The following is a 13,524-nucleotide window of genomic DNA, read 5'->3' on the forward strand; positions in this document are numbered from 1 at the left end:
TAAAACCATATGGCTGTGCTGCCACAAATTGCAGCAGTTTTCTTGTATTGCCTCTAAATTCAGCTGTTACTGTATGAAATGACCCAGCCTCTCGTGGTATTATAACTGACAAACAGCCCCTTCCACTAAACATCGCCTAAATTTGTCTCTGCCCTTTTCACACTGAGGACATGAAGGCAACGCAGGCAGCAGCAGATGGCCAAAAAGGCTTCCTATTTTCACAGACTGCTAATTAGAGCCCTTACCACAGCTCACCTTTAATGTCAGCCGCAGACTGCTTTTAGTGCAATTAGTCTAATGGGGTCTGGGCCTGTGAATAGCCTGTAATGTTTAGTCCAGGCCAGCAGTTGCAATGGACTACATGCATGTCAAAATAAAGGACAAGAGGGGTCTTACTGCATCATGGATCCATTTATCACTGCAGCCGATAGAGGACGAGACAGTAACCATGATTACCCAGAGAAACTATTTAATTAGATGCATTAATAATTGAACTAATTAGCTCCCATGTGTCTCCCAAATGAAGAGGGAACCCGGAGCTTCACTTGCACCTCATCAGCTGATTAATTAGTCTGTTGATCGTTAGCTGTCTTGACGGCCTATATGCGATCAGATGAGAGGGTGGATAATGAGGGAATTGTCGGTCGATGGTGCTGGTTAATTAGTGTGACCTGATCCAGGGGCCATGTTAGAACAGTTGTTTATGCCACAGCTTCTAATGAGGAGGATTTAGGGCCGGATGATGTATTTGGAAGCAGGCTGCAGTGTTGTTTATGGACTGGAGTGAGTACTGGCCTTGAAAAGCCCAAAGAAAATCACTATAACGTTCCAATAATCTATCTACAGAGACTAATAATGTGCCTCTGGTGCTCAGTATTAACTTTAAATAATGATCTTACCATACTTTGCGGTATTTTGATTACTAAATCCTCAATATATTGACTTACAGTAGGTCTGGGACTCAACATTGAGCTCCAAGGCTATTTAGATTTCATCTATGGTTTTCATATAATATTCTTGGTCTGTGGTAGGTCTATTAGTAAGTAGAACTATTTTTAGCGATTTCATCTCCAGTATTCATATAATATTCAGGACGTTCTTATAGGATATAGGTCTGCTAGAGCTACCATTAAAGCTTTATAGTGGTTTAATCTTGACCTGGAGTATAATTGGTTGACCAGTGAGTCAATTATGACCTATAACTGATATGTGGTGTATTTAAAGTGTCTCCTATAATCCTATAGTATTACACCTACTGTACTTTTTGTAATTTGAATAAATATTTGAATTTGTAGTACAACTAAAACTAATAGGACCCACCAAAACTTAAAAAAAGAAAATTCTGTAGTATACAATAGTATGTCCATTAAAGATATATCCATTTAAGTTTTAAGTACTTACATACAATTTTATACTTCATTTCCATTGTCCACTGCCTCAAATATACTTCTACTCCACATGTATTTAATAACTTAAACTCAAATAAATGATGGTCTATAGTGGTCCTCTGGGAAAACTTTCCAAACTACCCAGCAGCTCAATGTATAAATGAACTGACATAGGCTGCAACATTAAAGTGATGAAGATCCAGTGTGTCAGATTTAGAGGGCTCTATTTACAGAATATGACAACAGTGCAGTATAATATTCATAACCAATCACTGGTGTATAATAAGAATCACTATGTTTTTCTTACCTTAGAATCTACACCGCCATGTTTCTCCTTCAAGAAGGTTGCACCACTACACCACTAGGTGCCAATAATTTCTACATACTGGTCCTTTAATGCTCCAACAATTATGTAAATGATTCTGAAGTTGGCTATTAGCGAAATGAAGACTTTTTCACTTGATAACATTTTGATGCTAATTTTTTTGTACTCAATGCAGGACTTGTACTTGAGTACAAGTCCTGCATTGAGTACTACTATTGAGTATTTCTACACTGAGTGAAAGATGTGAATACTTCTTTCACCCCTCATAGCTAACACGGTGTTTATTATTATTATATTATGTGTCATATATGACATTTCTATTCTAACATTCAAGGACGACTCAATAAACCCATAATAGATTTTTCATGTTGTATCTTATATTCTAATAATTATCCAGTAGTCCTTCAAGGACCTGTGATAGTTTAGTGACCCATTAGTGTGTATTCTTTCCCTCCTCTAAGCTATTACTGCTTTTGTTACCTCGGAAAAAAAAATATAAGCGCACAAATAACAGATGAATATATGTCGCGCGCACGCACATGCCGACGCGCGCGTGAGCGCGTGCGCGACAGAGGCGCTGCATCTGCCGCGCTGAAAAGCCATTGCTTTGACTACAGGGCGCCCTGGAGATAATTGGTGTCCTTGGAGTTGAATAAGCTCATTCTAAAACACCTCAGGCCCGGGCTGTCCTGGTGTGTGACTGCCTATTGAATAATTGATTCAGAGAGGGAGGGGGCGGTTACTATCAGATCTGAGCATAATGACTTTATATAATTAGCACGCAGCGTTGAAAAAACCATTTGACTGTGGGAGTTTTTTTTTTTTTTTTTTTTTTTTTGCAGAGAGAGAGAGGGGGAGAGGGAGAGAGAGGGAGGGAGCTCTGTGAGGAGGTTCAGTCTGTGCAGAGGAGCTCGTCTGAGGGGGAAGAGCCGCAGCCAGTGCAGATACAGACATGCTTATGCACTGACATCAGCTCAGATAAGGCACACACACACACACACACACACACACACTTGGTTTGAGGACATCTCTCCTGCCGGCAAGGTGATACCCGGGGACGCTGTTTTCATCCATCCACGGGCTATTTTATTATTTTTACGCATGAGACACAGAAAGCGACTCTGTGTTTGTTCCTCTTCGGGGTTATGAGGAGCGGAGCTGAAGTTTGAGCGACTCCGTGTTGATAGTGTAATTTATCCAGAGTGTCAGAGCCCTCTGTGTTTATTGTTGCTCCTCGGGTTGTTATCGTGCACGCAGCAGCAGCAGCAGCAGCAGGAGGAGGAGGAGGAGAAAAAGAAGAAGAAGAAGCGACATTTCTCCTGTTGTTGGATTGTTTGTTTCCAGAGGGATGGTGCTGGACAAGGAGGAGAGTGAGTACAGAGGGCTGAGATACATTTCTGTACTGGACTGACATGAATGCATGTGTATGTGTGTGTGTGTGTGTGTTATCCATGAAATAAAACAGAAAAGCTTTTTTGGATTTGGAGGAATTATGAGTGCAGCAACACATTTATGAAAATAAAGATAAGAAAACAGACATTCCCCTAATTTTCATGTCAAACTCAAATACTTTTATCAAGATGAATGATTAGTTTGACTCCTCACTCCTCCACCCTGACACAAAACTACTGTTGTGTTCTTAGGAACTTATTATGTATCTAAAAATGACTTACTTCCCATCATAATCTTCCTTTAGGGAATTACGTTTATTAATTTTACATGTAAGGTGACCTGTTTTTTTAAATTAGATGTCACTATAATTGACTGTATTGAAGCATAAATCTCTTGTGATGTCACTATAAAACCTATTTATATTTGTTTCATTATTTATTACTTCAATAATCTTATAAAATCAGTTGTTAATCACAACAGACTTCTTTGCTTTCCACATGTTCCCGAGAGAAATGTAACCCCATCTGTGACTGTGCATGTCTTTGTCTCTCTGTTGTTTCCTGCCAGGTGTGTCTCTCGTGTCCCTCCAGTCCAGAGAGAAGCCGAGGGGCTGTGCAGGCTGCAACGGGAAGATCCGGGACCGCTTTATGCTGCAGGCGTTGGACAGGTACTGGCATGAGGATTGCCTCAAGTGTGCCTGCTGCGACTGCCGCCTGGGCCGGGTGGGCTCCACACTATACACTCGGGCCAACCTCATCCTTTGCCGCAGGGACTATCTGAGGTAAATATAACCGTTCCACACATGTATCCAGACTGGATGAGAATAAGAAAACCATCATCAAACAAAAAATGCCCAGCAAACTTTGCTGTAGCCAGTTTGCAACATATTGATAATATTCAGTAGATTCTGTGAGATTGAAAGAGCTATCGATCTATGATCCACTCAGGAAGTAAAAGGGAATAATCTGATCAGTAACAGATATATTAACTTGAATCTGAGAGCCTCTCAGTGGAAACTGAATAAGTAAAGTGTGCAGATCTGTAACTTTCATGAGGACAGACATGAGACTGATAGATAGATGTAGATTACTGTGACTGTGTAAACTATCTTGTTTCAACTAAGAAAGTGCTGATGATCCTTTCTGCCCCAAACTCACGTCAAGTCATGTTTCTTCCTACAAAACACATCAATGAATCATTTCCAAGCATGTTTTACTCATGTTTCAACGTGCTTCTCAGGTCAGTTTTGACTCATCGTATGGGACTGAGCACCCTGACTTCTACTGTATTTGAAGTGTTAATCTTGTATAGATTAGATATAGAAACTTATTTTAGTATAGAGTAACCAAATAAGCAGATGGATGTAAAGAAGTAAAGTAAAGAATAGTCCACTGTCATGAGCGTGTGGTTCGTGACTGTTGGCTTTTCAGTTACCTTTTCAATGAACTTTCATGCCAATTGTATATTTTTTTTTCAGACAAACAGTGAAAAGGGAGCGAGAGGTGAAGTTGGCATAAATAAACTAAAGAAACAAACGTGAAGGTTTGATAATGGACCAATATGCAACAATACAAGGCTCTTAAGGAACAGTTCAACATTTTGGGAAATGCATTCATTTGCTTTCTTACTGAGTTTGATACCACTCTCATTTCTGTATGGTAAGTATGACATTGAAGCCAGAAGACGGTTAGCTTAGCTTAGCATAAAGAGTGCAAACAAATAGCTACAGCTGGCTTGGCTCTGTCTACAAGTGGGTTACGTGCCAGATAATTGCGGCCTTCAAATGGAACTCATGAGTTATGCACACAATGTACTTTGCGTTCAAGTGGTAAGTCATAAGAACACTGCCATGAGGCAAATGTACGCCTCCTTAATGTTCTTGTGTCATAACTCTTTTCTTATCAAGAAAAGTTGGAACTTGATTCGACAGATAACATCTCCATGACCAAGGCTAAGTCAATGATTATAGTAACGTTTGTTTGTGGTCGAACCACCCAGGCTAATAATTTAACAAGCTTGCAAGCATTTTAGCATAATGCAGGAAATGCAAAGGTAACATAAAGAGGTAAGACCTTGGGGAATATAAATATTTTCCTCAGACATATTATAAAATTATGAAGAAATACTCTATACAACTAAAATTACCATGCACCAAAAACTGAACTCATGGACAAACGTGTGTGCAACTCGTAAAGTCTGTGCTGAGGTAGTGACAGGTGTATTTTGTTAACTTTGGAGAGAACTGGCATACCAAGCCAAGCTCAGTTAAGTTAGGTTAAGATAAACCTTCTTCTGGCCACAGCTACATATTGAATGGTATCACTTTATTAACTTTTGGCAAGAAAGCAGTAAATTTCCCAAAATGTCAAACTATTAAATATTCCGAGCCAAGGGAACATCACGCTGAAGTGTCTGCTATGCTTATCTGCAGTGTCTTCCATCGAGTACAACTGGAAGTTTCTAACACTTAACACAATCTGAAGCACTTCAAACACTCTTTATAAAACTGTCAGATAAAGATAAATGTTTTTAGATTGTAGGAACAGTTCCTTTATAAAATTCTTTGTATAATCCTTTAAATACAATCTTCTAGGTTCTGTCACTACGCAATTAATTCAATTTATTTAAAGAATGATTTAACTCTACTTTAGATTTAAACAGGTTCCCACCTTTATAGTCTTTTGACCATGAATCTCGATGACACCACTTATATACAAAACCTAAACCTGGCTCAAACGGCTCTTCTGGGAGTTATATGGCCTTCATTTTCTCCGCCTGAAATAACGACGTCTGGTGTCAGGTCAGCAGGAGAACTCCTGATATCTCAGCCACATTGCTGAACTCATGTGTTAGTCTCATGTACAATCCAGCTGGATTTGGTTGGAGCTAAGTCTCTCATTAGCTGCGCTGCACTTAAGAGACCAAAACCCCTTTTGACAGTTAAATTGGCTAGATTGCCTCCTGTTTTCCTCATCATCGCGAGGGTGCAGAGCAAAAGCCTTTGAAGAGCAGGATTAAAACCATGTGATTTCTTTTAATTGGACCATTAGTAGAGAATTAGCATTGAGCTTCGTAGCCTCGTTAAGGAGAATGAAAAAAACCCACCAGGTGCCTGCTCAGGACTCAGGCTCGTTAGATCAGAACATTCAGTTAATTAGGTCCCTCTTTTGTTCCAGTGTTGGTCACTCGTTTGATGACGTTTTTCATTGTCGTCCGAAGCTCTGGGATACACATGCTCTGGGCTTTCCTCCCTCCGTCTGCGGATGTCGTTTTTCATAACGGTTCCTCCCAAACCTCTTTTTCTATTTGGCCTCTAATGGAATATGGAAATCAGCAGCGGCCACTTATCTTCATGTGTGTCAGGCTCTTAGGGAGCCATTTGTTCGTTCTTTTAGAGGTGAATGAGAGGTGAGGCAATCTGCAGCTGGTCAGCACTGAGTCACGGAGTATTTCAAAACAACACATGGTTTGTTCTCAGGTACTTTGAGGACATAGTTCAACTGCTGTCAGAGAAATTGTTAGTTTCAGAGAAACGTTAAGAATCAACTCACGACTAGTCAACTTCTCAAGTTATGTAAAGTAATGTCGTGAGGCAGAAAACATCAGCGTGGTTCTTAAAGTGACTTTTTCATGTCAGTCAGTCCCCATTTTTCTGCTCTCTATCTGATATAATGCAATAGTCCACTCCATGTTATATCCAGTTTATGAAAACTTTTACACCTGACACTCACTTCACTTACAAGTGAAGAAGAGGAATAACATTGTTATGACATGGGAGCATTCGTACATTATTCCAGATGGCTAACTGCATTGTCAGGCCTTTAATTGCACCATATACACCAATGGAATCAGCCTGAATTGACGGGTTCAAATGAGCTGAACCAGATATAAATAAATTGTTAACACTACAATGCGGTACACAACATTTTAATTAGTTACCATGGAGTGAAGAAGCAACACATCAGGTGCTAATAATGAATCATTAATTAAAATAAACTCTGGATCTAGCGCTAAACAGTTGATTGCTAAAGTACATACTTTAAGATACCGTGTTATGATATGTATGGGAGGATTAGTTCCTAGATATCTGAAAAAACTACATACTAATCAGTTTGTTAGAGACACACAATTGGCAAATACATAACCAAAAAGTCAAATGTGCAGCTCAGGTGCTGATTCATATAATTCAGGAAACAGTTGATCAGGAAGTGGACAGAATGTAGATTTAAATACCAAAGCTAATCATTACAAACTTGTTAACACAGTTCCTCATGTTTCTGATGCCAATACAATTTCTGGGCTACATAGGTAGCTTGGCTCTTTGGATAACAATGTTTGTCAGTCCTACTGACTTAGCAGCACAATCATGAGGTTGACATTTGTAGTTTTAAGTGAAACGCCTCTACAACTACTGGGTGGATTGCCACATCAGGTCAAAATTAGAATATGCTACTTTGCTTTACCAAAGAAATGCAAAATTGACTTTGTACTTTGTGGTTAGTGCTAGTTAGCAAATGTTATGTAACTATGATGGTGCACATGCTAAACGGCTAAATGCACGAATCATGTGAGCATGTTAATTAACCAATAACAGCTTTGTATCACTTGTAATATTAACTTTTAATCACACTAACCTTATTTGGCCTCCTATTGACATCCCTGCAGTTGTCTCCTGCCATGTGGGAAATATCTCAGTTAGAAATTCCTCAAAATCACAATGAGGAGGCTGATGTGAATGTTTGCTCCCACTTGGCTGCTCGTTATTATGAAGCACTGCATTAGTAGCAGCAGCAATAAGGCAGCAATAATCTGCAGGAAATGCAGTTTACCTTACGCTTTAAATCAAGTGATTATTTGCAGAAAGTGTACATGGAACATCTGTGACACTGGCTCAGACGCAGGGTCCTGTTGAACTACTTTTCAGGCTTGTCATCTCTTTATTTGAATGTTTTTCTTCCCCTCTTCAGCTCTTGGCTGAAATGTATCTAAGTACATCCAGACTACAGGTCTGCTTGTGGCCCTCTTTTCCCTCTACAGGCTCTTTGGGGTGACGGGGAACTGTGCAGCCTGCAGTAAGCTGATCCCTGCCTTTGAGATGGTGATGAGAGCCAGAGACAACGTCTACCATTTAGACTGCTTCGCCTGTCAGCTCTGCCGCCAGAGGTAAGATTAGGGGAGCAATTAGCCAGGGAGATCAAATTCACTTGACTTATCTGGGAGGTGTACTAGTGAGCTAGTGGTTGTCATGAGTATATTACCAATGCATTGTAATCAGAATGTGATGAAATTTACTGCACTGCTGTTTAAAACCTCAAGGGGTTACAGACTTTGTATGTCCCTTGGATAGTTAATCAGCCAGCAATCATGCAAGATTAATTTTCTGATTATCATAGCAGTGGATGTATGCTGAAAATATGCCTGAAATGCTCCTGTGGGACCTCATGATTCACTTAAGCTCAAGCAAGAAAACCAAGACCCAGTTCCATATTTTTATTTCTCTCTGCAGATTTTGCGTGGGAGACAAGTTTTTCCTCAAGAACAACATGATCCTGTGCCAGCTGGACTATGAAGGAGGCCATCTTAATGGCAGCACAGAGAGGCAGCCTTAATAAGAGGTAATATTGTGATGACGATGAATTACAGTCCAGGACAGCTGCTCTGACAGTTTGAACTAAACCATGCGCTGAGATATCTGGAAGGTATACAAGTGAGCTCACTAGCTCATCTCAAATATGACCATATGTAGACATGAGCCTTCAAACCAGAGGCTGCTGACATTAGCAAGAGAATCCAAAGATATGTTGCAGCATGTTATCTCTGAAAACATCTGCATTACGTGACATTTAGTATGGATGCATATGTTTGGTTCTGAGGGCAGTTTGTCAAAATGGATTGATGTCTGATAACTGAATCCATGTCGTGCATCACGTCAGATTTCTTAAGCACACTACGCAGGCTGAGAGCCAGATGGCTCTGCGTTAAAGAAGAAACCACTCTACAAGGTCGCTCTCGGTGAAAAGGACAATTATTCACATTTTAAATCAGCAAAACAAAGTGGTAGTTGGTAACCTGACTGCACCAGATGGTTTGTTTCACAGAAGTCGCCACTGGAAACTCTTTCTAATAAATAAAACACCTGACAGGTGACTAGATGAACCATTTGTCTATTTCATCTATCCTGAGAGAACTTAAACAAAAGCAACAACCAATCAGATCAATGAATCATAAAACATAGTCAAACTCTTACCGAAGAGGTAAGATAGTCTGCAGATATAACTGGTTAAACTTAACACACTTAAAACATTAATCAAATGACTATGTCAAATGGAAAACCAATGCACAATTATGACCGAACTCTGTCACCATATGGTATCAGCTCAGCTCCGAACAGAAGCCAGACCAAGTTAGGGGCTCTGCTGGTGAACATAGTGGAGTACTCAGGAGGTGGAGACCAATAACAGAGCTAAAAGTGGATGGAAGCACAGTGGTGATGTAGCTCCCTGTGGACTGGACATGTAAAGTGACACTCTGGGTACAATGGCAGCTGCAGTCTGTCACACTTAAACAAATGTGTGCTAGTTTGCAGATCCCGTTGACTGTTCATTAGTGTTCATTATAAACAAAATGCATGTCACTTGTCACTACAAAGGCAAATCTCAAGTCTTAAGCATAATATTTATTCCTGAAAATAAATATCTTACCATTAAATAGCCTTCACATAGAGCTTTAAACACATTATCAAACTACAAATTGTCTTATAAAGAAAGAAAACAGGATTTATCACTAATATATATTGATTTGTCCTCTCATCTCTTTTCTCTCACCTCATAGTCCGGTAAATAAGCATTAAGCTGTGGGGGTGCCACTTTCCTTTCCTGAAATCACATGCTATTATCATTGGAAGCCACTAAAGTTGCCTGGCAAGTTTAAACACGTCTAAAGGCGTTCTCTAAAGCTTTAACCAGCAGACAATTAAATCCTGTGCGGGCAGAGCTCTTCCTTTATTGAGCCTCTTGATGGGTGTGAGCAGCGTTCGGCTGAGAGGGAGATGGGAGAAGTTTGAAAGCAAGTGCAGCAAATACCACAAAGTCCACAATTATGAGAGTTTCAGGGTCTGCCTTGGTTCCCAAATATACCCTAAAGCCACCAGCAGCCCAACCTATGATTATGATACTAACTCTACAACTACAGTTCATAAAATACACCGCACTGGACATTTGACAAAGTGGAGAGTTTGGGACTTTTGGTTGGTTTTTAGGTCTTCCGAAGTTCATGTTGAGACAACTTTAGACTTTGGGAGACCACTTTCCTTTTTATACATTAAAATCTTAAAATGTTTGAAGACTTGACCAACTCTTTGTCAATTTTATTGTTAAGTGAGGTGAGAAATGAGGAATATTTAATGCATGTGCGGTCAGATGTTTGTCATTGGCTGAATATTTTGCTTGGAGTGTTCAGATAGGAGTCTACTTTAGAAATGTGGTTCCAATGCTGTAATTTTGATAGAATGGCTACAGTGAAGTTTTTTTTGGCTTCCAGATGTTGTAACTCTTTCTAACGTTTCTCTAAAGACCCAAATAGATTTGTTGATGTTGGATGTTATGTAGATTTATTTTAACTTTTGTCAAAGACTTCTAACCAGTGGACCACTACTTTTTATAAGTGTAATTTGTTTGGGTTCTTGACCTTGAATTATATATTCATATCTGATAAGAGCTTCATGCCACTGGGTGAGACAAAAGTTACCTAATATAATGATAGTAAAAATCTGATTCTGTATTTTTTATTGAATACAATATCAGTGAAATTAAATTGTGAAACATAATTAGATAAGTGACAATTTGCTTCAGTGAAAATTACTTCTATTCAGTAGACTCAACTGCTAATGAGTTATATGATCTGTGAGAATTAGCTGCATTCAAGCTTATTAATCTCCAACTCTTAATACAGTGAAAACAGTGAAATGCATTTAATGGGTAAAGCTCTTTTCATGGGACGTGTTGACTCTGAAAATACACAATAACACCTGCTTCAACTTTAAAAATGTAAGTCAAGCTGTAATATATTAATTTCCTCATTTGTAAATGAGTGAGAAACAGAATTTAGTCTAGTGTTGTGCTGACCTGGGACTATGGGGAACAATGGGCATTATAATAAAGTGTCACAGAAATGTATTTTGTCTGAGGCAGTTTATCAATTAAAGCAACAATACGACTGTGGAAAGCTGTATTTGTGTATTTCTTATGATTATCTTACTTATGTTACTGATTAAAAACTTTGCTCACAGCCAAACATCAAGCAAGGTCAACAACACAAGACATAGCAGCCAGCTAATATGAATTACTAGTCTAACAGCAGTCAGTCCATCTCGGTGTCTGTCTTTCAGTCTTTTATTTCACCAAGCTCTCGCCAACGATTTAAAGCCTCTACCAGATTTACTTTTGTAAATCTTTTGTCCTCTCCTCTTGGTCACATTCTTTTTCTCTTCTTGGCCTCCTGCATCATCCTCTTCATCGTCTCTTCCCCTCTGCCATGTTCTACCTCTGCTGAGCCTGGTTATGTTAGCCGCTCGCCTGGCTCTGTTTTTGGTGCCCATTCCGCTGTTGTTCCCTGTCACATGCCTGAAAAGTACCTCTTACTGGTTGACCAAAATGCCTGTGGTACAAACACTGAGACTCCCCAGGTGTTCCAAGCTAACAGTCCGTGTAGCACGGCTTACAAACTGAGCTAACATCGGCTAACAGCAGCTGTAATTTGCTGTCCATCTGAGCATCAGAGTTGATAAAATACAACTCTGACAAGTTTGTTTGGTGACATTTGAAACAACACAAGCAATCTGTGATCATATTCATACTTCATAAATAATATACATAATGTTTGCACTGGAGCACATGTTTTAAAGTTCCCTAGGGCAAGTCGAGACTTTCAATATACTATGTTGTTTTTAATTCAAAATAGTAACTTAAGATCTCTCTTTCAAGTGACACCTGAGAAGAATAAACATTCATACAACCAGCAAATGAGAACAACACATCCAAAACCAGACATCCAACAATGAAGCAACAAAATAAATCACAAAAGTCATAAAAAAAACCATCAGTAACATCTTTAAGATTTCTAAGGGGAAATGAATAAATCTAGCTTGACAGCAGTCGGTGCCTGTAATTCTGCCCAGATTAGTGCATACTAACGGGATATCAAAGGCTAAAGAGAGATTTTCTAGGCTACAAAATGCAGCTTATTTTCACATAAAGTCAGGCTTGGGTTACCATTAAAGTTACAATGCATATATATATATATATATATATATATATCTATATTCTATATATATATATATATATATATAATACAAATATAATACAAACTGTGTTTTTTTCCAAAAGAGAAAAATCTAATTATCTATTGAAATCACACCTCCTCGTACCACAATTTATTATGAAACACATAACTTTTCTGTCTAACTTATCACAATTAGTGGACACATAAAGCCGATCATATGTTCTTATTGAACCTCTAATACCACAGTGACCTAGAGCTGTTTTACATTTTCTTCTCTCTCTCTGCAGATCAGAACAGGACGACTATGAGACAGCTGGACCCCGAAAAACTCACAGCAGCACAGTCAGCTCATCAGCTTCCTGTTTCAGACTGAACCATGTGTGATAGCACAAGTTTCCAGCAGCCCATCTTTGAACTCTTTATAATTGAGCTGCTTGGTAACTACCCTGAAAACTGACATCTCTGATCAGACAGACCAGAAATGAACCAAGAAGTAAAAAAAACAAAAAAAAAAACAACAAAAAAAACAGGACAAATCAAAGTATCAGGAGGATCAGAGCACTTAATGTGGACTGTGATGGATTTGCCCCCTTTTTTGTTTTTAAACTCAACAAATAATTTGAAGGGTCTGTACACACTTGAAATACTAGATGAGTGAAGTGAAGCCAGTCAGCACCACATAGCATCAACCAAGCATCATCCATCACAGAGAATACTAAGTTGTCTTTTTTTTAAATTCTTCTGGCAGTCACTGAACTGCCCATTGTGGTAAACCCCACCCGTCTGGCACCCAAAACAAACAAACATATTTGCAAATGTTTGGAGGATCCTTTATCTCTCTGCTTCTTGACTCGAAGACTGGACCGAACCGAGAGGCACTTCAAACCCACCATATTTTTTGATTTTGATCTCAAGCTGTTTTTGTTGACTAATTAAATGAATTTAAATTTCAGTTTGTGCGCTCATTCTTTTTGTACTGAGGTGACCAAAATCAGTGTGGGCATGACACCAGTAAAAGGAAGATCACTGAAATATTTAAATTCAAACTGTGCACAAACATAATTTGGCACAGTGGCGGTCAAACATCCACAATAACTAACAATAAGCAAGCCACATTTTGGTGGTGACTTTAAATATTTT

At 39.1% G+C, this 13,524-nt stretch overlaps 1 protein-coding gene across 1 annotated transcript; it reads left to right on the forward strand.

Annotated features, from left to right (window-relative positions):
- Nucleotides 1–2,553: 2,553 nt before the first annotated feature.
- Nucleotides 2,554–13,336, forward strand: LOC104925114 (rhombotin-1). The gene is made up of 5 exons (XM_010738662.3): nt 2,554–3,083; nt 3,673–3,886; nt 8,143–8,268; nt 8,612–8,720; nt 12,672–13,336. The coding sequence occupies exons 1-4, from the start codon at nt 3,062–3,064 to the stop codon at nt 8,712–8,714; spliced, it is 465 nt and encodes a 154-aa protein (XP_010736964.1). The 5' UTR covers nt 2,554–3,061; the 3' UTR covers nt 8,715–8,720; nt 12,672–13,336.
- Nucleotides 13,337–13,524: the final 188 nt, after the last annotated feature.

This window comes from Larimichthys crocea, chromosome X (genome assembly GCF_000972845.2).
Source record: "Larimichthys crocea isolate SSNF chromosome X, L_crocea_2.0, whole genome shotgun sequence".
NCBI lineage: Eukaryota > Metazoa > Chordata > Actinopteri > Sciaenidae > Larimichthys > Larimichthys crocea.

Excerpts from the sequence above, each read along its gene's own strand:
- LOC104925114 (XM_010738662.3), top strand. The coding sequence starts at position 3,062 with ATGGTGCTGGACAAGGAGGAGA. Across the intron at positions 3,084-3,672 it reads GGTGCTGGACAAGGAGGAGA|GTGTGTCTCTCGTGTCCCTC; the intron begins GTGAGTACAGAG and ends GTTTCCTGCCAG. Across the intron at positions 8,269-8,611 it reads TGTCAGCTCTGCCGCCAGAG|ATTTTGCGTGGGAGACAAGT; the intron begins GTAAGATTAGGG and ends TTCTCTCTGCAG.